Source organism: Pseudopipra pipra, chromosome 3 (genome assembly GCF_036250125.1).
Source record: "Pseudopipra pipra isolate bDixPip1 chromosome 3, bDixPip1.hap1, whole genome shotgun sequence".
In the NCBI taxonomy this organism is placed as follows: domain Eukaryota; kingdom Metazoa; phylum Chordata; class Aves; order Passeriformes; family Pipridae; genus Pseudopipra; species Pseudopipra pipra.
In genome coordinates this window covers 92,362,491-92,387,250 of record NC_087551.1, presented here as the reverse complement: position 1 = coordinate 92,387,250, position 24,760 = coordinate 92,362,491, and the positions used below count along the sequence as shown (strand labels likewise).

Below are 24,760 nucleotides of genomic sequence, written 5' to 3'. Positions count from 1 at the left end.
TAAATAAAGATAAAACCAACCTTGAAATGAATTGAATATGGTTTTTGATTCTTTTATGGAAAATTGAAAGAATAACAAATTATTGAACAAATGTTGTCCTATCTGCTGTGCCATACCACTAGAATATATAGGATGTTGATGGGTATAATAAAGGCAGTATATTTATTTGGATAAAAAGGTTGAGCTAATTATGTGTTTTGTAGGTCATTTCTCAAGAACCTGGAACCAAACCATTGACCTTCACATTTGTGCCATCCATTGGACGACTTCCAACTCATTTTGAGGTTGTGGATATTTCTGAGTTCCTTGTGACAGTTCCAGAGGAACCAACAGATCTGAGCAATCAAGAAATTTTAAATAAGGTAGATTTTTGTTTGCAATAATTTTTCCGCTCTTTCAAAAGATAGAGAAAAATTTATTTTAAGCATCACTGAACTGAAGCTCTTTCCCTTGAATGGTTTCTTGGCTTGTGCTTGATTTTAATTACCAAGATGTAGAATCACTGTGCAAGAGAAGGCCGATGTCTGCTCAATAGCTTGTTTTGCCTTTGGCAGAGTTTATATTGGAAGGAAACCTTTGCCCATCTCAATATTGTCCTCTGTCAGTCATGCAAGACTATATTCTTGGCAGATGAGGGGGAATTCCTTCCTGATCTTCAAGGCAGCACGGGTGGTGTGAGAAGGCTGTTACTACACAGGAACTGACCAGGAGTTGCTCACTGGATCCTGGTTTCAGCAGGTGCCAGTGCTGTGGCTTCCAGCAGAGGTGCCAATCCCTTTCATAGCTGCATTGCATCAAAGTGAAAGTGAGATTTTTATTTGAAAGCTTGTCCCTGTGATTTCCTGCGATGGTGAAGCCAGCAGCACAACATTCCTGGTTCTCCTTCCTTTAGTCAACCCACAGTGTTTGTTATTCCTTTCCTGCCTCACACCACTTAATGGCCTCTTATTTTATTCCATGCTGCTTGAAAGGCTACTGTAACCTTCAGATTAATATTAACTCTTAGAGCAATTTTGCCCTTGAGTAACAGCTCCTTCCCTGGGACATTGCTGGGGCTGCCAGTTCTGGGTGCTCTTCCATGTAATGAACTTTTCACAGGAGTTCACAGCTCTCTGACCTGAACATGCTCCAGGATTTTCAGTGTCCTATCTGTTTAAAATGGGATTAGATCTGAGCAAAGGGTGGATGTATTTGAAGAGACACTCACTGGATTATTATCCTCAGGATGTTTAACTCATTAGTTACATTTCCAGCCATTCTGTATTGGTTTTTCTGCAAGTAATGCCCTGGGTAAAGAAGAATCAGGTCTTCCTGTCATCCATGCCCCTGTGTTTCTCAGTAGGCAGAGAATACTTTTCTGGCAGTTGATGCAGTACTGAGGCCTTCATAGCATAGATTAGCACCTTTTCTAAAATGTCTAGAACCTGAACAATATTTTAAGAAATTAACCAACATCAGATAATCAAACTAACACTGTCAAACTCATACTGGTGGTATCCCTCTTTGTGGTCCAATGTCTTTTCAAAGAACTGAGCTCCAGGGACTCTTGGAGCTGCAAGTGAAGTGGAAATTTGTAATTACCGTATTCCTCAAGCAATATTCAAATGTGAGCCCCATCTGGAGGCTTTCTCTTGCAATACACAGCATGCCTATTCATTTGCCTTATTCCTTCTCCAAGGGAAATATGATTTACAATAATTTCAATACCAAATGATGTGCGTGTTGTATGTGCAGTTTGCACTATTCCTTCTCTCATCCAAAGCATGCTTGAGAAGTGACATACTGGATGTGGAAATTGCAGAAAATCTGAAGAACAATTGCGGTCTGTGCTGAGAAGCTTGAACATACAGTAAAGCTCTCTGACCTCTGAGTCTTTGTCTGCTCTCTTTGGAGAATGCCCTCTCTTAAGGGCCTTTGTTTCTTCATTAATATGCATAGGTTTTGTCCCAGATTTGTCTGTCAGACTCCTCTGAGGAGCATTGTCTGCTTCTGTGGATCCAGCAGTCGGGATGCCTTCCCATCATGTCTGGTGTAGTCTGGTCTGACAGCTCATTCGGCTTGACTGCACCCTTCTTCTTAGTTCCCGGGGCAGCCCTGGTCTTAGGCCATTGCTGTGCTTTCTAAAAAGAGTCCCCTGTTGCTCTGTGAGTTTCTGGGAAGGCAGCACCTGCAGCATGGGCTGGGGGGCTGGAAGCAGGGGCCTCCCAGGGGTGGTGGTTTCTGCTGGGCGCTCATGCCCAAATTTTTCATTTGCCCTCTGCACTTTTGGTAGCACAGAGCCAGCCACCCTGAAAGCCTAACTTACTTCACATTTTGGGGAACACAAATAAAATACAGTTAATTGGGATCTTTCTCCTTGTATCTTTTGCAGTCTAACACAGTCTCCCATGAGCTGGCCTTAAAGAGTGGGGCCAGACAAGCCTGTGTGTCCACTGTCTGTGCAGACAACACGCAAACGGCTTTCCAGTCCCTGGGGTGTAATTCAAGCAAAGGAGAAATGCAGGAGAATGACCTTTTTAAGGCTGAGTTCATCCTGATTACGGACTCCGGTGATGAAGATGAAGTAACTGCTGCCTCGAACAATGTTCATCGGCCTTCCAATGGTTATGGTCCCATCAGTGCTCAGCTGCTGACCACATCCCATGTTTCCTCTGGCACCGGGGCAGGGAAACCTCCTGGCGATGGGCACCTTCCAGGTGCTGTGCTTTCCCACAGTACTACTGATCCACAAAAACATCAGGTAACCTGTTCTTTAGACTCTAGAGATAACCTTTACTTTCTAAAGCTTTCAGGACATGGATACTGAGCCAGCTTGTAAAGCATCTTGGTCAATTTATTCTTTAATTAACATTTTTGTTGGCCATTTCTGTAACACTTGGCCCAACACTTCTGACTTGCTTCCTCTCCATATGATTCTGTGTGTGTGTGGAGCAGTAATGAAGAGCTATTCTTTCCTTTCAGAGCAGCTTATCATGACAGCAAGTTAATCAGAAGGTGTTGGATTCCTAGCTAGTCTAAATTGGCTAAGGTCATTGAAATCAATGGAGCCTTGAGATCATTTGAATTATTAGCATTAGACTTTCCAGACCCAGATTTTTTTCCTCAGCACTCACTGCAGCCCTTTCTACAAGAGAAAGAGGCTGTAAAACATCCTATTATTCTGATTGTTAGTTAACACTGACTTTGCACAGGTGTAGAGAACTAATGAAGATAAAAGTTCCGTTTTACGTTGATCTTTATAGGTTGCATTTAATGATTTATTAAATTTTAAATTCTCCCTGGGACATTTCAAAAAAGACTCTTTGAAACATTGCATTTACAAAATTCATCAATTCAATCTACCACGTGAAAAGTTAATATCTCCCATCTTGGAAAAAGCACTGATAGTATTGAGGGGTGTATATACTTTGTAAAATTCCACCTTTAGCAAAATAGCAACATCCTTCTCACATGGAATAAATTCAGACATTTTCTTTGACCCCAACAGGGCTTCCATGAGTTGAAAATGCAATTCTTCATCAATCATTTAAAAACGAAAGTTAAGCATGGCTACTTTGTTTATGAAAATAAATAATATTTCCTATCTTGTGTTGAAATGTTTTTGCCATTAATTTTTTTCAACAAATTCAGTGTCAATTTTTGATTGAAGAAATTGTGACTAAGAAGTCCCCTCTGGGATTTTTTGCTGTTTTGGGATTCACAGCATTATGAAATGTTCATTTCTTCCTAAAAACTCCCAGTGAAATCAGTGAGAATTTTACCTGAGGTAGGTATAAAGTCATACATAGAGTAAGCAGCCTGTAAAAGAATACTTGTCCTAGAGACATACAATTTTACTTCAGCAATGTTCAGTATGCAGATTCTGTCAGGCTTACTTGAGTGTTTTTTTGAAAAGCTATTACAGAAATTGGGTGGATTTTGGAATACTCTACAGAAAAATTCATATGCTGTATCTTTCTTATGCTTGATGACTTGACAAGTAAACAGGGATTTGGCTGGTTATGTAAAAAAATATGCAGATGTGCACAGAACAAGAAATTAAGCCTGACATTGCTAACTGTTCACCTGAGCATGAAGAGAAGCAGTATGTAATATGGGTAATTGCACATCTCATCATTGTTCTTAAGTCACAAGTTTTCAAGACTAAGTACTTCCTCAGTCTTCATTATCTAAGTATCTCTAACCATCTCTATGGCTTCATAAGAAAAAGATGTTTTTACTAGACTACCTTTCATTGTTGTTCTGATTCTAAGGTGTTTCCTTAGGTATCACTCTTTCTAGTTTGATATTGCATGAAATATCATTAGTTCTGAAATGCAGGAAAAATATGAAAAGATTAAATGGGTGCATTGTTTCTCTGTTAGTACATTTCCTTTCTACAGAGGATTCCATATATGGGCTACCTTGTCAGTTATTGGATTATATGGGCAGTATCATGTCCCACTTAAGAGTTATTGCATATAACATCATGTTAATTTAAAAGCATGATTAGACTTTGAGTTTCCTGTCAGATGTGAAAAAAGCAAGGACCACTTTTGGGGACCATTGTGTTGCAGAAGAGATCACTCTAACTGAACCAGAGGGCTCCTACAGCTTCATTCATTTCTGACTTTGTTTAAATGAAAGAAAAAAAGAAAAACACTGACAAAATTGGAAGCTACTCTTGTTCTTTGAGACATAAATGTTCTGACTGATATTGGAAACTGCCACACTATATTCAAAGTCTGAAAGAGCAATCCATTCTTCTGGTCATATTTGGAATTTTTTGGTGATAGTTTACTGTTTGTGTGTTGTGTTGGAGTTTTTTTGCCTTTTCTTTTTTATGTTAAAGAATGTTTAGCCATGCAAGACAGAGTCAGACTGACTCCTGCCCTTAGAATTTTACCCTTTGAGTTGGGCAGGATGTCTGCCTCCCTGAATGCCAGGACACAAGTCCAGCTATGAGAAATTTCTTGACTCACTGTGGAGATCAATAACCAGTAGGATTTTTAGCTAGTAAAAGTCACTTGGCATTCCTCTGTCCAGTGTGTGTGCCATCTGGTTTGGCTTTTCCAGAAAAATAAGTCAAGAGTCCCTACAAACTCCTGCCATCACCGGGACAATGAACCTTCCATGTTGGGAGAAACTGGACTGTTGTAAATGGCATCTTAATTGGGTCTCAGTTCACAGTCTGTTTTACTGTGTTGTCTCCAGAGAGTTTGTCAAGTTTTCTACAATGTCCAGTGCTTCCTTCTGACTTTCTGGTTTTCAGATTCCAGGCTTTGTAGGTAATTTACTTTTATTGTTTCCTATCTATAATCAAATTCTGCTGAGATCAAAGCATGGTTAACTCACCCAGGACCAGGTTTACATCAAAGCCATATCTTCTCTTGTACGTGACTTTTGCCTTTGGGGCTCTCAGTGTGCCTCACTCTTTCCTTTTTTGCTATTTGACCAGCACATCTTTCACAGTCTTGCTGGTATAAGTAACCACATCTTTAGTGTTCTTCCAAAACAATGTGACCTCACCAAACAGACCACCAGAAAGCTCAGTTCTGCCATTTCAAATGTGCTGAAGGTCTCGTGGGCAAGGCTCAGTACTAATATTATGACCACTTTGATAATTCTGGAATTACTGCCTATGAGGCATCAAGATCCTTTTGAAGTGCCTTGGTCCCTTTCAACTACGGTAACCTTGGCACTTATTTCAACTTTCCTTCTATACTTTTGGGAAATGTATATCTGAGGTGTTACTGAGAGGACAAAAAGGTTTGCAGTTGAGTCACAGATCAAAGCAACACAAATCTAGTTTTGTCACTGACTTCCTCTGCACTAATCCAATACAATTAGAGGAGGGTTTTAAACCAGTAGAGAAACTGAACAGAAAAACAGAGGGAAAAAAAATTCCAGTGATTGAGGGAAGTTATTATATCTCACCAACTAGCACTGGTGAGGCTGCAACTGTAAAATAATACTCAGCTTGGTGGCCAGCAACCCCCAAATTCAAGGGAGATATGAGGAAGGGAATGGGGTCCAGCACCAAGCTGTAAATGTGTCTGGTGCATATGTGAGCTGAGGCTGAGGGAATTGGCTTTGTTGACTCCCACCAAGAGGCAGCCAAGGAGATATCTAGAAACCACCCACAGCTACTTGAAGGGCAGTTATGGAGAAAACAGAGCCAAACTGTTCTCTGCAGGTGCAGGTGAGACATCAGTGGTTGCAAATTGAAGCATGTGAGGTCCTTGATGGACATCACAAGCAACTTCCTCACTGGGAGGTAGTGCAGCACTGACACAGGCTGCCTGGGGGTGCTGGAGCCAGCTCTATCAGGGCTTTAGAGGCTTGGTGAGACACGGCCACAGCTGCCCTGACCCACTGGTGCTGGTGAGGGCCCTGCTTTGAATAGAAGGCTGGACTAGGTGACCTCTAGAAGTTACTTCCAATCTACTTTGATTTATGATTCTTTAGTCCTGTAAATAAGAGGTTGATCATTTATAGATGTGGTTAATAATGTGTTACAATAGAAATTTTTTTTCTGAAGACTTGATTAATGGCTCAGTTAGCTCAGCATGTAAATGTTCAGTGGTGTTTAAACTGGAAGACTACTGCAAAATGTCTTTATTACACTTGCAGGAGCATATTTATCATCTGCTACCATGAACATTTTCCTAGCTGCTTATAAATTTTTCTTATCAAATTTTACTATTTAGAAGTCATTGTACATCCTGCTCTTTTATTATGAAGTTTCATATTTGTTGCCCATTTTCTTTTAATCTGTTGTCTTTGTAGGGGAAATTAATCTGTCCTATTTTGAAATATAGAGATTTTATACCCGAGTTCTGTTTTGATAGTTGGTCAACTTCCAGAAATCATTATTAAATTCAGGAGGCTGCTCCAAATTATCAGATTAATTACCACACTGCTTTTTAAGTTGTTAAATAATTTTGTGTTTCATGACATATTTAATAATAATCTTTCATAATAATTAAGGATTGGTAAATTATCCTCAATTTCCGGTATTTTTACTTCTTCTTAATTAGCAGCTTTTTCAGCAAGAGTCATAATTTCTTAATCAAATGGAATATATGGTGCAATGATATAATGGATATAAATGTTTATATTCTAATATTCGCCCTGTATACATCCCTTGACTTTCCTTGAAATGGGACACCTTAGCACATGTATAAAACAAGGGGAAGTTAGTGGGATTTTAAAGGCATTCTGATGTTTTGTGTTTATTCCTATAAATCAAAGCATTGACTTGGGTTTTTTGAAGTTACCTTATACAGAAAGTGTCCTTGGTTTACAAGGCTTGCTATTTATTTGGTCTCATTTAGCAGGAAGAGCTTACTCATTTTAAGTTATAAGGGCTAATAGGGTTTTGAAGTGGTGTTTATCCATATTTAGTGGTTTAGGCATAGTTTAGCCCTTGGAAGCCTCTAAGTCTTGGTTTTTTTGTCGGAGCTTCTTCTGGTATGTGCTCTCATTTGAAAATTATTTGATTAGTTCTTTGTGATAAATCAATACTATATTGCATAATAACAATAACAATAATAGTAATTCCTCTCTATTATGGGTGAGATATTTGTATTAAAAATATAATTCATGCCTGAGCCACAGCCATGCACAGGTTGTGTGTGGAAACTGAATAGTATAATTGTCTTTTATAGAGCTGCATAATCTTCTCAGGGTATCAAACAGTAGTTAAATACGTGTTCTTATATTTATATCAAGTTTGATGAAATTAGAGCCAATTTCCCTACTTTCAAATTGCTCTGTCAAATGTTAGGTGACAGTTTGTAGCCTTTTGGCTTTACAGTTGACTTAACTCACTATTTCATATTGATATGTTTTTTTCTATTTTGTATACATCAGTTTTTAATTTCAGCATTATAATAACTTGGAAGATTTTAAAAGAATTTCTTTCTTTAGAAGCATGAAACTGTATGAAAGGTTGATAATATACTTGTATGCTCTAATTAGTTTTGACAAATCCTAATTAGAATAGACTCAAGAAAAAAAGGCACTCATGAAAGAGCTTGTTACTGCTTTATTAGGGTATCGAAAGACTGTGGAGAAGGGGATAAGGACTCTTACATGGCTGCAAACTGTCAAATGCACTGCTCTGTGAATGACAGGAAAAGGGAAAACCAAACTGGATGTCTGATTTAAGTAGTTCTGAACAAATTTCTCATTCTGATATCACAGTGCTGCAGAAGGGGTTGTTTACTGAATTAGAAAATAACCAATTTACTTGAATCCCATTTTCAGAAACGCTGCTTTCTACTGAACTGGTAAAGTGAGATGGGACACTATTGCAATTTTTTCACTTTCTGTTGTGTTTATACAATGGGAATGACATCACATGATTCTGGACACTCATGGCACAACTCTATTGGGTTTTACCTAAAATGAAAAATACTGTAGCCTTGAACCTTGCTTATGTCAACAAAACTGAGGTCTCATAAAACCAAACTAGCATATAACTTGTCTGCCTCAGTCACCTCCCCTAGAGAGCCTTATCCACCAGGCTATATGTCCAAATTTAAGATAGCCCTGTGCTTTTAATCCACACAGCAGTACTAATGGAAAGCCTATATGCATGACCACCGGACTGAAATGTGGGGTATTTAACAATTCCACAGGTTCTACCTACATTAACATTTCTGTTTTTCTTTTTTCTCCAGTTAATTTCTACTCTTTCCACCTCTGATCATCTTTCCTCTAAACCACCTGCTGTCCACTTAATTTCTCCAATTAATCAGAAAGTAGCATGTGGTGCCATGGTTAACATGAATCAAGCCTCTTCGCTGGAAGATTCCTGTAACAACTGGCAGTCAGCAACTGGGTTTTCTAAGCAAGACTCATCTCTCTACTTTCAGTCTGCTTCCCATAGTTCACATCCCTCCATGTCTAAAATATCCTCTTCTGCATCAAAGAGTTGGTACTCCACTCCTCAATTGTCTGATAACCTACAAACACCAAGTCTCTATACTCCTGGCTGTGTTTGCAAAATGGGAGACTTCACCACATCCTCTGTTCCAGCAAAGAGCTCAAGTCTTTTCCCCAGTCCTCCATGTTCAGCTGAAATACAAGGATCCTCAGCTCAGACTTCATCCCCCAGTTCTTCCAAAAGACTGAATGCTTTATCTCCTCTCCCTGTACATATAATAACACATTCATTATCTCCTACTCCTAAACCTTTGTCTCCACCCTCTCTTTATGGTTCCTCTTCAACAATATGTAGTATAAATGAGCCTTGTGCACAAATGTCATCTAGAGGAAATTTAGCAAAGTCAGGAGTCAAATCCCCTCTGCCAACCAGACTGACTCTCTTAACTGCTATTTTGAGATCAGGCTCCTCTCAGCGGAGACCACTTTCTCCTGCTTCTTGTCCCACATTTTCTCGTAGCTCCCTCGGTTCGTCAACACTTGCAATAGATCAAAAGTCCAAAACAACTCCCCCAACTCCCAAGAAATCTGTTTCAAGCCCTCCTATATGGCCAGATTCTCCCAATAGAGAGGATTGCTGGCTTTCAGGATGGGCTCAGCATCTGCCTTTTCCCTCCAAGCCTCATCCCACCCCTCGAGCGAGGTCCCTTTCTCCTAAAAAGCACCTTCCAGTTCAAACACTTTCTCCAGACTCCCAGAGTTCTCTGTCATCCCTCGCCTCCTATCATAGAACATCAGTTGTCTCTCCAGATTTGCAATCTACACTGCTTCCTCCTTGTGCCCCAGCTCCCTCTTCCTTAGCTCCTTCTCCAGAAGGGCTGCGGTATGCTGCCTCCAGATCCCAGGCACCTCAGAAGTCTCAGAGAGTACACACTTACTCACCCATCTTTACCCGCCGGTCATATCCTTTGCTTTCTTCTACCAATCTTAGTGGTGTATTCTCCCCCACCCTAGAAAAACACTCATCTCCTACCCCAAGTCTTTCGCACTCATCTTCTAGATCTAAGTCAGATTCATCCCAAATGTCTGTTCAGGACATGAGTGCCTCCTCTCCTACCCCTTCCAGTGTCCCAAAGAGGTGGTCTCTCCCACAGCCTCACTCTACCCCACCAGTTCCACAAACTGGTAATATTAATTCCCACCCACTGCAGTTTAATTCTTCATTGGTGCATGCAAGTTATAGGTCTAATTCCTCCTCTCCAAGACCTGAGCAATCTGCCACCTCACCGGTGCTAAAGTGCAGATCTCCCATCTCAGAAAAGTCACCAGGTATACTGCCATCAAGACCCAGAGAGCTGACTTCACCACAGTCTTTTTCCCTGCCTTCTGACCATGAAAACATCAAACCCAAGGTACTCTTGATGCATGCTTATTTTCTAATAGTTCCTTGTCCCTGTAAGAAAAAATCACATCCATGTTGCAGAATGCTAGTAAAATAAATGGGCTGTGGACAAAATGTAAAAAAGGAAAAGGTTTTTTATTGGTAGTGAAGGTAGTGAAGATTGAATCCTACCATATCAAATTGCTAGCAATGTGTTCTGTATTGTGGAGAAGATGCTGTAGGAATCCTTTAGCATAAAAAAGAGAATACTTTATTCATGAGTGGGAGGAGATACTACTAAAGATGGATTTGTGTCCAATGGCTCTGATACACACTTGGCGTACTTATTTTTGTAGCTCACTTAAAACCATAGTGTGTCAACAATAAACTGTGAAACATGTTCTATTCACCCTATGCTAATGACAACCCACATGTGTTCCCACTGAAAGTAATAGAAGTATGGTGATCTTAGGTTCGAGGCTGAACTAGAAGCAGCTTAATCTAATTTATGTGAACTGGCTGTTTCAGTGATAACTAGTTCACAAGCACCTCATCCCATCTGTCCTCCTCACTTCCCAGGATGTTTTACTCAGCCCAGCTGCCCTGGGAGCAGCTCTGAGGTACAACGGAGCTCAGCCTGAGCAGGGACTTTGGGGCTAAGAGCCAACAAGGGAAGACAAAGACAGTCTCTTGCTTCTTTGCTTTCTTCTGTACTCCTCTGATGTTGTTGTGCTAGACAGAGGATGAGGGGGAAAGAAAAGACAAGCTTCCCAAAACGTGAACTGCTGCAAGTACAAAAGTTTCACAAACAGCTCCTGCTCTATGTCATCCACCCAAAGGTGGGAGGGCCATCACAGAGTGAGAATAAGCAACGATGGCAATTGCTGCAGGAGGGCTTGGGAACCAGTTGCACTTTAAATCTAAAGGTATATCTCGAGAAGGGGAAGGAAAGGAAAGTTGATCCAAAAACATGCAGCAGGTAGGTAAAAACAAGAGAAACTGCTGTGTAGAAAGGAAGAGCTAGTTGCAGAAGGCATCAGAGTTGCAGAAGGCTTTCTGCTGACCTCTTTTATCTTATCTTTGCCCTCTGTGCTTCCCTTGTGCCTCCTGTAACTCATATTTGAGCTTGCACATCATAGAAAGTCTATCATAGTTTATTGATTTATTTGCTCAGAGCACAAAATTATAGCCTGGTCTGCCAGATCAAGTTGTGTCAGATGTCTTCTTAACAGCTTGGCTATGGCAGTGGTGTTTTGAACTGCTTTGAAAATGTTAATTGGAAATGAGAGGTTAAAATCAGCACAAAGTAGCAATTGTCATGACTGGTTCTTTTGAAAACCAAGCAAACCCAAATGAACCATTGTGCCAGGCACAGCTGTACAGTGTCGCTACACCCTGTCAGTATTACTTAGTGAAACAAAAAGAGATACGAAATTGTAGAAATTCCAAGACAAAAAGCCCCTGAGACAAAACTGGAAGGCATGACTGAGCCTGCAGATTGCAAAACAGTTGTTCTTCCTGCTAGTTGGTGCAATGAGCACTGAGATTCTCTGGCAGTAAGAAAATCCTCTGCTAGTGACACAGAGCTATTACCTGGGTTGCAGGAAATATTGCAGAGGTTATTATACCCTTTCTGACTTCCCTGTTGTCCCCGTTCCTGCTAATTCTCCTTTATCATGTGATATGGTGGCACTTTTGAAACTGTCTCACCATGCCATGGAAACTGGGAGAGTGTCTGCCGGTATAACAGACTTGGACCACTAGTCTGGTGTAATTTTTAATCATATAGACAAAGCTGGCTCTGCTGGAGATGTGGAAGACAAGAAACCTTTAAATTAAATGCAGCTGGGTGGTCAGTGCAAGAAAGGTCTCTTGTGGCTTTAAAATGTGAGTCTGAGACTTCATCTACAGTTAATGATACTGTGCATTAACTTTCCCTTTCCTCCTGCTCTCACTTATTTCCATCCCTAGTTGATGGCATAACTCAATGAATTTTGCTGACATGTTAATGATAGCAGGCTGTCTAGTAATACTCCAGCCTCAAATCTCAGTATATTTTCAGAGAAGAAAGGAAAATTTTGAGGAGAGACAACTTTAACATCCTAAGCAGCATTTAGGTCTCTTTAGTACTAATCAGCTCAGCTTTAGAATTAGACAAAAAGCAGATTGCTCCATGTGATGACTGTTAATGCATGACAAAATTTTTGCATGTATGAATGTGCTAAGTGAACATTAAGGGAAAAACAGCTTCTAGAAGTGCTTGACTTTGGCATGTGTAGTCTTTCAACCTTAATGTTTCTTCAACAGTCGTTGCAGCAATGTTAAGACAAGTATTAAACTAACGCTTATTAAACCAGAATTCTGACATTAGGTGTACTTTTCAATATTCACATTAAACTGTTTCATTAGCATGATGTCAAGGCAATTATGCAAAAAGGATTCTTTATTGGAGAGCTTTTTTATGTCTATGCCTATGCATGCAGCAATTAATGCAAATTGAAGGATGACCTGTTAATTTAACTGTTTGTATTTATATATATAAACATATGCTTTCCCATGGTTTATATTTGCTAATGATTTTAAAATACACATATTACACTTTGATAATGTCCTCATGGACCTAATATAGCAAAGTGGACAGTAAGATGGAGTAGGGACAGATAAATTTCTGATTCTGGAGGAACAGATTAGAATAACAATCTCTGGCTGATGTTTGAAAACTCTTTGCAATGGTTTCATTGGGCATCATTCCTACATATTCTTTGATTTTTCCTGTTTAAATGCAGCACAGGAATGCATGTAGATCTACCCAAAACAGCTGGAGAACAAACTAACTTTAGTTACTTGGAGCTCAGCACAGCTGCAAAACCTACCACAAAGCAGGAAAGGTTACTCATGACACTATGCTACCATGGTTAGTCACTGTTTTTAAACCTCTGTAGGGATGTGTCCAACACACTTGGCAATGCCCTGTGGGCATCTTAGGTGAACATCGGAAAAAAAAGTAGGACATTTTCCCCCAAACTCTCCAGGGTAATATTTGCCCAAGCTCTGATATTGGAGTTGGTTTGGTTTTGACTGGACCATGGTGCAGGCCAGGAGACCTAACTGTCCATGGCTGTTTAAAATTACTGCTAGATTCCTGTGAAGCAGATTATTAAATGTATTTAGGCATTGAAAAGTAATTTTAGGTAATGTGAAATAATGTGTAAGGAACATATTCATAGAGATCAGAAATTGAATTAAAGACTTTTCAGTCATCTCAGACATTGTGAAAATGGCACGATACAGGTTCTACAGTATCTGGAAGTGATAAAGCATATGAAAGCAGTATAGAAACTTTTATATTTTAACAGTCTGATATGTCTGTTTAGTTCATATAACAGTACAAATAGCTTCAAAATGATCGTACTGTTCTTATCATATAGGATGCCCATCTCATCAGATGTAAAAGCCTATGGGCTAGTGAAGACATTGAGTTTCATTTACGTGTTCAATTACACAATTTTCTTAGTTGAGTTTCTATTATAATCAAACAAGGATGCATTTTATGCGTATGCCTAATATTTGGAATTAATATTTAATATTTGGTATTTTGGTCTTCTATCTTACTTTAATGAGCAGTATTTTATATCTTATTTGTATATAGATTTTGTATATACACAAATATGTGTATGTGTATTTATGCACACATATGCAGTGTTGTTGTCTAAATGTTCAAAAGGCAGGATTAAACTCATGCAACTTTTGACATTTGAATGTTAGATATCCAAGCACATCTTGGACAATTCTATTATAGCTAATAGAGAGAATATGGAATATTTACAGGATGATTTTATTTTACCTTTCTAGTTGCCTATTTTGGGATGAGATTAATCCTGTAGAAATGCCTGTAATTATAAAAGGCATTAGTTTTTGACTGAGGCATCTAAATGGTAGACATCCAAGTTAAAATCACTAAATCTCATATAAATTACTGTCCTGCCCTCCAATGCCCCTCCCACCAAAAAATAGAAAAAACCCTTAATTTTCAGCATTTGCATTCTTGTCCTTTGTTAATGTGTACATTCAATATGAATGATTGACTTCTTAAATGACTGTCATTCTCCAGCTTCTGACTGAGTGAAGTCAAAAGCAAACATAATATTATGTATAGAAAGAATTAAAAGTTTGTGTCCTACCATGTTTCAAGATAGATGTGAGAAGGATATAAGTTTCTTATCTGAGATAAAATTTTGCCCCCTCTGCTGTCATTGAGACTTTTACTAATTATGAAGAAAAGAAAAAAATATCAAAAGAATGACCCAAAGTACAACATGGTGATCCAAACTGTTATCTCATAATCACCGGTATTTACTACTGCAGGTGATGGTACATTAAAAAACCTGACCTGATTAACAAATAACTTTATTTCTGGCTGACTATCACAGAAATAATTAATTACTAACTTGAAAGTCTATTCTTGTGTGAATTTATGATTTTTTTTATTAGATTGTTAGCTAAAAGGGAACAATGTAGCAAATCCCTATTTTTTAAATAAATTACAGCAGTCATGATTAAGAATCCTAGCTCTTGAAATCATACAAATATAGAAGAATCTCATCAATCTTTTAAAAATTACTGAATTCAACTTCTATAATTACAAAGAAAATGTAAAAAAGATGATTTCTAAAGATTTTAAAATAACTGGGAAACTAATATAATCTAAAATAGAAATTGTTTGAAAAGAATAATTTTTAAGGCTTATCTTAGAATTTTTAATACCCAAACCCATATATTTTGTATGGTTTAGATTGTCAGTTCTGTAAGCTTTTGTTAGAGTGTGAAAGCTCCTATACCTAATTTGAATTATTTTTTTGGGGTGGTAGAGTTACTTATTCAAGAGGTGAAAAGCTGCATGAAGATTTAAATGATCTATCCACTCACGAAAGTAATTTAGCGTTTAAGGATCCTAATCAGTCTCATTAAAGCCAATTACAAAAATCCCTCTCACCTAGTGGTCCAGGATCACACCACTCAACAGCAGTTGTTGAGGTGGATGTACTGGCAGAAGTAGCTGTGCATTTTCCTATCAAATCGCAAAAAAACTTCAAAAAAACCTCACAGCCTCTCCTGACATTCATTTAAGGATAATAATCAGCAGAAAGTGATTAAACTTCCTTTGTAAGCTATTAGCTATCCTACTTCATTCCTAAGAGCAAAATATGTATGTTACAGGCTTTTAAAATCTTAACAAAAACACGATATTTTTTTTAAGAAATAGCTTTCCTAGGAAATATGTAAGCATTGTTTTGTTGCAATGTGTTCGCAAGACAATTGGAATGGTCTTTCATTCTGTCATACCTTTCCTTTCTTTCTTTCTTACTCTTCTATCCTGTTTTACTTCTCTTCCTGCTTTCTGGTTTACCCTTTTAGCAGTACAAGATCAAGACAAGCTACAAGGCATTTGCAGCAATCCCTACAAACACATTGCTTATGGAACAGAAGGTTAGTGTTTGCTCAAAGACATGGGCATTGTGTATTTGAGACCATTCAACTTTATGTACACATTCTGACATTTCTGCTGGGGGATACTGCAGAATGTAAATTCTGGGAACTAACTGCTCAGGGTTATTATTCCAGACATTTCTCAGGGTCAACCGCTTTCCACTGAAGATCAAAGACTTCGCTAATCTGAATTTCTGCAAATCAATTTACTATAAAAAGGGGAAAAAAGCATTGTCTTAAAAGAATTGCCTTTTATGGCAACATCTCAAAGTCTTTTTTGTTATTGGAAAGCAACTGGAGCACTGCTGTTCTGGGGCCTGACAATGGGTAGATCTTGGTCGGTTAATGATTATTCAACAGCTTTGATTATACCAGTAAATTTAACATTCCAAGATGTGCAATTTTGATCAGCTGTACTGTTAAACTTTGATAACCGTCCTGGCCATTGTTCTGACCTCTGTTAACTACCATTCTTCCTGAACACTTTAACAGCTAGAATGGGCTGGGACATGTAGGTTGAGATAACCATCCTTTTGTGTAGGATAGGCAGGTAGATCCAAAGAACAGACTTTAGTGCATTGATTTACTACTAAAGTCACAGCCAACAAGGTTGGGCTGTATAGTCCTTATTTAGATAATGCCACTTAGAAAGGCAATTGAAAATTTAAATTTTGCATGAAGGGTTCAAAATACCCATGGATGTTTATTTTTAAAATATTTTTCCCAAATTAATTTTGCTCAAAATAATTGCTCACTAAGTTTAACAAATATTTTCTCTGATGAGCAATGAGCTACATGTTTAACATGTTTAAAGACATCCTTAACTGTGCTAACATCCAGTTTGTAGCTTTATCAGAAAAAGCTCTGTTCAGAACCTTGTTCAGGAACTTAGCTTCTGATAAGTTTCTTTGAGATTAAGCATTCCTGACTACACATCTAAGTATTTATTCCAATACATAACTCAGTTGATTTCACTAGAAGTTTGCAGAGCCTGAAGACATTGGAGAGGGGAACTTAACTGTGTACAAATTTTGAAGATTATAATTTTATCCTTGAAATATTACTGATTGTGATCTAGTAATTAAGAGTTAACTGCTATAAGTAAGATTTTTTTTTCAAAATAAAGTCATTCCTTTATTTTCCAATGTTCTTTTAATCTTGAATGATTTTTTAAATAATTTGCATAAAACCTGATCCTTCCTTTACTTAAATGTTGAATGCACTAGTGAAGGTTATGTTTGCTTTAGCATGCAATGTGATGAAAAAAAATGGCTCTATAGAGGAAAATAGCTAATGCAGGAGATCCTAGATCCCTACTGAATGTATTTTGGAGGGTTTTGTTTGAGCAGAGAGCCTGTTAGTGGGTGGAAGAATGTGGTGAACTCCTGAAGTGCCACTTCATGGTTGACTTCACCTGAAAGCATCTAGTTGATGTACCCTGAGACCGCACCTCTCTGCAAGCCAAGCCAAGTAGGTGACTCTGAATAGATTATTCACTCTAAGAGCACACTCCTAATGATAACTAGTGGGTTAATGTCAGCCATCTGATTGCACTTTTTCAGAAGAAAATTGATTTCTTTTGATGGTCTTGCTGGTGCTTTCCAGGGCACTGACTCACAACTTGAGTGTTACTTATCACGAATACATAAAACTGAATCATGCAATCTAATGCCAATATCTGTAGAAAAAGTAAAAACCCAAGAGACATCCATAGTTAGATAGACTGTTGATTATCCACTGCTTTATTGAAAATGGTAGCCTTGGTGTATCCTTCAGTAGTAAAAGCAGTCATGTATTAATAAGAAATCAGTTTCCTGCCACAGGATTTACCTTTGGGAGTGGCTCTTGACTAATTAACTTTGTAAACTGTATGTTTCAGTGTGGCCTGACTACATTCTCCCATCTTGGGAATTATGGATAATAATCTTCTACTGATCTGTACCAGCATCTAATTGTAGTACTCCTAAGCTAGTCCTGTTGTGTTAGCTGACACATGTTTAGAGTATGGCTCTTAAAAGAAAGCACAAACTAGTCACATGGCGCACATGGGCCCCATTGAACGAAGTCTTTATATCCAAGTATTCTCCTCAAAAATGTTGGGTAGGGAACTCATGTTATGTTGTAACTCAATACAATAATTATGTTCCCATTTTATGCAAAGCATTTTATGCACTGGGTTAAAAAGAGAGATATTTAAGACAATAAGATTTTAAATGCATAAGTGATGCTTTATTAACATTAAAATAATGGTTACATGGAGAAGTTTTCCAAATGGCTTTCTTTTTTTTTTAGCAAGGAAGGAAGGCACGCAGTATCTGCAAGCAAAGCTATTGCTGAGCTGAATGCATGATTAGCAATACAACATTTTTTTAAACTACATTTTTTAGGCTAAGGTGCAAAAAAAGTGGTTTGCTGTTTGATTGAAGTAGAAATGCATATTGTTAGAAGTCAACTTTTTCCACTGTGTGAGTAACTATAATCCTTAATTTAAATGGGCATGAGACATAAGAGTAGTCAGAATTGTGATGTGGGTGATAGCAACAATTCATCTGCAGTATTAATTAGATCCCATGACAGAAAACTGTTTTTGGTGTACCATGTGAGGTACAATGATTTGTCTGCCTCTAAATTGTCTGCTAGTGTGTAACTTTGTTTCTCAAGTTAGTTACTTTCTTTTATGTTTGTGTAGATGCTTTAATTTCAGTCAGCATTTTTCAGCTACTTCTTATGAAACCACTAGGCTATCATCATCTTAATGGTTTTTCTAGAACATGTTCTTATCCTCCAGTATTCTTACTCAGAGAGTTGTGCTAATTAGTAGAGAAGAAAAGGCTGATTAACTATATATGTGTGTATTTCGACTAACCCAGAAGTGGCTTAATCTCATCAGTTCTCCTAACTGGAATACTTCCCAGCTGTTTGAGTTTGTGTGAACCTGATGTTCCTCACATCACCTGTTCTATGATCAGAAAAAGCCCTGTACAAGATATCTCTTGGAAGATTGGGCTGTCACTTCCTTCGCAGCCAAAAGACCAAAACTTGTTTTTAAGGGATTTAGCATGGTCAGGCTCTGTCAGGGAGCAGCAAGAGTGGGTTGCTCCACACAGAAGGTGTCAGAAGCTGGAGTGGCAGCAAGGATAGAAAGACAGTGTCCTCACCAGCAAGGGCACAGCTCCACAGTGCCTGAGCAAGGAGAACAGAGATGTTGATATCATGTTGATGTTAACCAGGGTCAGTCAGCAGTACCATTGTAGCCGCACAAATTCATAGTGATGAGGCAGGTGATAGAGTGTGTTAATGAGCTCACCAGGCTAGCAGATGATAGACCCACTGGCCAGAAGAGGAAGCTGAACAAGCTTAATATAGGCATAAGGCAAAAATTTAACAGAATTAATTAACCATTAGAAAAATTTTCCAGAGACTGAATTAGGCTCTTTTTCAGAGAAATTGAAAAATCAAGACAGGACACTTTTTTGGCCCTTCATTCCAGGTAGTCCTGTGATTTAAAAAAGAGGACAGACTAGCTGAACACTGTTGTTTCTTCTGGTCTTATTAATGTAGAGACAGCGAGTCACACCTCTACTGACACTCACTCTTGTGTAGCTTCTACAATTATATAGATGTGATCACAGCCCAACTCAAAATTCCATTCCTAATCAGGTATTATTTAAAAAGTAATGGGTCTATTACTTAGAGATTGTATTTATCAAATATCTATTACAATATCACTCAGTCAAAATAGATAGGGACGAAGAGTTTATTTCAAGGAGCTAAGGAAAAATTTGTAACTTTAAATACCTCGTGATAGAAAGAAAGGCAATATTTTGAGCAGTGATAAAGGACCTAGTTCACCTGTAAAAATAACCAAATATGCCAGTGTAGGAGCAGCCTATGAGCTCTCTCTTTCTTTCAAGGGCCTTGAAAGTAGACAGTCTCTTAAAATAGATCTTACTTTGTCTTCAGAGTTATATAAAGTTTGAGATGAAAGAGGAAAACTGCTGGAGGCTTTGGATTTACAAACCAAAGAGTCTTCTCTTAACAATTCTGTGGTCTTTGGTCTACAGCAAGGTATATACAGGGCGATTTGGGTTTGCTGTATTTGATCAGCTACACATCCCCTCTGTATGTTGATCGGGGTGAACTTCCCTTATCCCATTTAATGGGAAAGAAACCTGGGCATACAGACTGGGAGGAAAGAGGTGCTGCAAATGTTCTGCTCAGACTTCCCACAATCTGGACCGGGAATGAAGCATGGGGCGCATGGCACATCCCAGGATGATGGGACGTGCCATGAAACACACCTGCTTCACAGTTGAGGTTTATCCCACACTTACCAAGTCTTCTGAAAAACACTAGGTATAACTGGCTATGAATGTGAGAGGTGCAAATGTTGACTTTTCTGGCTTGTATTTATCAACTAGTTACAAGTAGAGAACAATAATTTCAATTCTAAATAAATGTAGAAAAAATCTTCTGTCTTAAAGAATAAATATTTTAGGTGTTTGATTGTGTCTCTTTATGGACGTTCTTCGTGTTTTCTCTTGTCACAATGCAATCTAGTTAACTTCAAGAGAGTCTAAAACAGTCTTTCCATATTTTTCTGCACTTCTAGGAAAACCCCAAAGACCTAGTAATTACATCCTATCACCTACAAAGCAGACTGTAAGCAGTGCAGTATATTCTCCTTGTGGAAGGAAAAAAAAAGGCATCTTCCTCCACATGCAGAAGGAAAAGGAGGGTGTGTTGGAGGTTTTTCTGTTTTGTTTTTAATAAAAAGGAAGACATGCAGCTGAGGAAATATGGCAGCGTTCTGCTACATAGAAGACACAGCTTTAAGTTCTTGCCTTGAGGAAACTGTTACTTATTATCAAAAATCCATTGCTATAGGAATTGATCATGGCAAACGCAGATTTGAGTCACTCCTTAAAATCATACAGCAGGAACCTAGAAGCAAACTTAGATGATTGACCTAACTGCTGGACAAATGGGTATTATCAAGCATGTCAGCACGTTTCTGGAAAGCATTTCTGACAAGACTTTGTTAAGAATATTTTGATAAAAATAGATTTTAATTTTCCCAAAATACTTCTAGTGTGCGCTTACTAGGTACATTTCATGCACCCAGGTTGTGTTCACATCAAAATTCTTCTCAAGGCTAGAGAAAAATACTTCATGGTAAGAAAGAAAGCAAGCCAATAATTTGCGTGGTTGTAGGACTAAGTAAAAGATCCAGTGCGCCTGTAATAATAACCAAATGTGCCAATTTAGGAGCAGCCTATGAGCTCCCTCTTTCCTTCATGAGCCTTACAGCTTTCAGTATTAATCATTTCATAAGAGGAAAAATAGTCAAGTCTATTCAGTATCATCTCCCAGGATCTTCAAGACGTAAGTTAAAGGCTTTTTTTTGCATGTGCTGAAAGCTCAGGAAAAGATAGTGATAGGGAAAATATGCTCAGTCAGGGTTTTCACGATACAGTAAGATGGAAGCTGTGTTAGATCCGGGTCACAATATTCACTTTTTCTCCTACTATTGATGTGGTCCACTGGTGGACGAAATAATGTTCTGTATTTCCTATATGTTGTCAAGATCTTTCATTCTTCTAAAAAAATACTGGAGACTGTGTTTGGATCTTTTACTAGTATCCTTTCAGCTCTGATATGGCTTTAGCAATCAAAAGAGAGAAAAGAAGAGGGAAGGGTTGTAGTCATTGCTGATGTCCATGGCATATATGTGTCACACCCTCAAAGTTGCCCTTTTCAAGGAAAAAAATAGTGGTTCAGCAACTCCTTATTTCATCTGAACATTGAAATTCTGTTACAAAAGCATTTTCATTATCTAAATGGCAATCTTCTTTTAAACTGTGGTCTCACTGTTTTTTCATATAAAATCAAAAATTTGAATGCCTAAATAAGAATGTTCAAATTTTAATATTGTTAGATCATCAACATAGCAAGTGAATCCTGAATACAGTTGATAGTGTTAATCAACAGCATGTAGATAGCACTAACACTTTAAATTAATCATAACATTGTTGCACGATAACACTGATAATTTTGGAAAAAACTAGTTGTAATTTTTATATCTCACATTTTTCTCTATGTGGAAATGTTGAAAAAAAAAAAAAGAAGGCAATGCTGGAAAAAAAATTTGAGATGTAGTTTGAAAAGCCCACAACAGCTTAAACAGAACCTTTTATCTTTGTGGAGGTGATGGGGATGGCAAAAATACAGTTTCCTGTTTCTTCTCTTTCTTTGGAGGACTCAGCTGTTCAAATAAGTAAAAAAAGAAAAATAGGAAAAAGAAAAAGAAAAGAAGAAAAAGGCAAAAGAAAAAAAAGATGAAACAGTCAAAGAAATTAGGCTGATCAGTTTGCAGGTTAAAATTTTCCTTCCCCAAAAGTCCAAAAAGAGAGAACACTGCAGCTTTTTCTAGTATGACTCCTGCATGATGGTTGTATCTCAGAAAGACAGTGGAGCACACAGACCTTGGTGCTTCACTCACCCATGTTCTTTAGTCACTGAAGGCTCCAAAATAGAAAGATATTTGGGTACCCAATTTCTACTGAAACTGATGGATGTTTGGTATTTAAATTAGCCAGAGCCTTGGTTCTGAACAGGGACTTTAGGATGTGGCTGTAATTCCTCTAGAAAGATTCCCCTGAATCTTAGGGGTAGTTGCTCCTTACCCTTGATTGTGTTCGCCCACTACTTTGATGCAGTGACTATGAAACAGAAACATGTGGTTTTCTCTTAACAGTTCCTTGACTATGCTTATTGTCCTACTGGCTTCTTGGGGGTTTTGAGAAGCTTAGCAATTTCCCCATTCCAAACCCATGATTGATTAAAACTTTTCATTTTTCCTAAGTCTTATTCAGACTCATCATCTCTATAACAGCCTGCTTTGTCAATCCTGACCCTAATAGATATTGAAATGACTCTTCTACTTAATTTTATCACTTACTTTTATGTTTATCAGGAGGATGTAATCTTGACTGAAGTTGAACTAGGGACACAGTACTTGAGTGCAGTGCTGAGCCCACCTTAGCTGAGCCCTCCTGTTCAATGGGACTGTGTTGATCTGAAACTTCAGCTGGCTAAGTGTGATGAGACAGCAGAGATGAGAGACTATTTATCTTTTCATGGTCTGTCTTGGGATAAGATTACATTAATTTCTGTATATCAAAATGCATTATTCTTTTACTTTTTCCTTTTAAACTGCAACTACTCTAAGGCAACACATTTGTCTAGAGATGGAGGGGAAGGAAGAAATGTTTGGAAAGCAACTACCCTTCATCTTAGTAGAAGACATGGTGTTCCATAAATGTGCTTCTGTGCAAGAACATTTGTGGATGGTGTTAGAATAATATTAAAAATAAACTGTCATTAATTTTTTGCTTAGGCATACACAGATGTATGCTGCCAGTAGCTGGACAAAGAAAGAAAAAAAAATGTACTCAGCAAAATTAAACTCAGAAATAAATATGCTTATTTTCTTTTTTTTAAGATTCTGACATTTTCCTCACAACTCTACATATGTCTTCTGTATCTGGCAGCCCTCATACCCACCTCACTGGGATCAGTCTATTCCTGCAGAATCCCACATCCATGGGATTTTTTTTTTACTAACTAGCAAAATGAAATCTCACAAAAACATGTGTTAAACAAACAAACAAGAAAAATCCACCCTGCACTTCCCTCCCCTTTAGTCCAGCTTCACACATCAGCAAGCTTCCAGAGTAATTTTTGGTCTCAGCAGGTGTCTATTTGAAAATCACTTCAAAGAAAAAATGGGTGATGGCAGGGAGAATGTACTTTGCAGATGCTGGATAAAGATGAAAAGGGAACTGAGCAGTGGTTTTTGGCTTTTGAGGGTGTTTTGTGAGTTTCCATATGAAGTGAAGGGATCAGCAAACTGATTCCTGCTGTTCTCAAACCTGCTCCAAGTATGGATACAGGAAAGCAATAGGTATTTTCAAGCACAAGAGGCTTGTGTTTTGTTCTGGAGAGATTGTATACATGCTTAGTGTGAGATTACAAATGTACAGAACATATTTTACTTTATATATTTCTGATTTCTGGCTAAAACCCAAGAACAAGCACTGTATTTGTTGCAAGGTGAAATCACCATCCTCTTTAAACAGGAGACACTTTTTACAGAAAACATCTACTGGAGGAAAATAAAGGGCTCCTGTGTGCTTGGGTCCCTGCCTTGTCCACCTGCATACCCATCCATCTGCTGGCTCTCCTGTGGTGGTAGCCACCCGACACCTCTGTGGCACACAGTAGACACTCACAGTGTCATGTTTACTTGGAAGGAGGGGGCATTGTTGAAGAAGACAATTTAAACTGCTAGTTTCTGATTTCTAAAAGTAGAGACAATTCACCCTGCTTGAATACTCTCTCTTTCTCTGTAAACCCCTATCTCATTCAGAATCAGATGCTGGTAACCAGAAGAACATTACTAGGCCTGTAGTTTCTTTATTTTCCCTATCTTTTTATGGTTAAATAGAAAACACCACCTTTTTTAAACAGACTATTTCAAAAAAGTGTATGTTTGTTTGGTTTTTAAAATTTTGAACTCCATATCACACCAATAGCTCTTGAATTGCAGGCATTAGAAGAGCCAACGAAGCCTGTGAGTGTGACTGAAGGCACTGCTTTGGACACTCATTCAGAGGTAGTGATGTTATTTATCTTTCACATCTGTATTTGAAAACAAAAAGCCAAGATTAATTGAGTGATCCATCCTCCTTTTTCAGATGTGCTCCCCTGTCCAGCTTAGACAACAAACAGAAGAGCTGTGTGCTGTCATTGATCAAGTCCTGCAGGACCCATTGACTATGGTAACCCATCAGTATGTGGAATTGACTTTTTCTCTTTCTTTTCTTTTGTCTCTTGTCATTAACAAGTCTTTTGAAAATAATTTTACAGCGCCGGTGTGAGTCTTCTCCAAGTTTTCTGCAGATGAGCATGGAGTCAGATGTTGGCAAGGTAGGTAAATAAGCCCATCCACATACCAAG

The 24,760-nt window shown here is 38.3% G+C and overlaps 1 protein-coding gene and 1 long non-coding RNA gene across 12 annotated transcripts in view; one reads left to right on the top strand and one right to left on the bottom strand.

Moving 5' to 3' along the window:
- The window catches only part of LOC135412012 (uncharacterized), a 175,828-nt gene that overhangs the window by 50,539 nt on the left and 100,529 nt on the right, over positions 1-24,760 (bottom strand). The gene's annotated exons all lie outside the window — the stretch shown is intronic.
- Positions 1-24,760, top strand: part of MLIP (muscular LMNA interacting protein) — a 105,195-nt gene that overhangs the window by 45,426 nt on the left and 35,009 nt on the right. For 6 of the 9 annotated variants that reach the window (XR_010429457.1, XR_010429456.1, XM_064650331.1 and 3 more), the window contains exons 2-8: positions 204-362; positions 2,372-2,740; positions 8,667-10,283; positions 15,668-15,739; positions 24,351-24,416; positions 24,499-24,582; positions 24,671-24,730. Coding sequence is in view for 7 of the 9 variants with exons in the window: in XM_064650331.1 (XP_064506401.1) it covers positions 204-362; positions 2,372-2,740; positions 8,667-10,283; positions 15,668-15,739; positions 24,351-24,416; positions 24,499-24,582; positions 24,671-24,730 (2,427 nt within the window). In the remaining 2 variants the exon portion in view is untranslated. The remainder of the gene's footprint in view (positions 1-203; positions 363-2,371; positions 2,741-8,666; positions 10,284-15,667; positions 15,740-24,350; positions 24,417-24,498; positions 24,583-24,670; positions 24,731-24,760) is intronic. The other 3 variants (XM_064650329.1, XM_064650333.1, XM_064650334.1) reach the window with 3 other exon arrangements.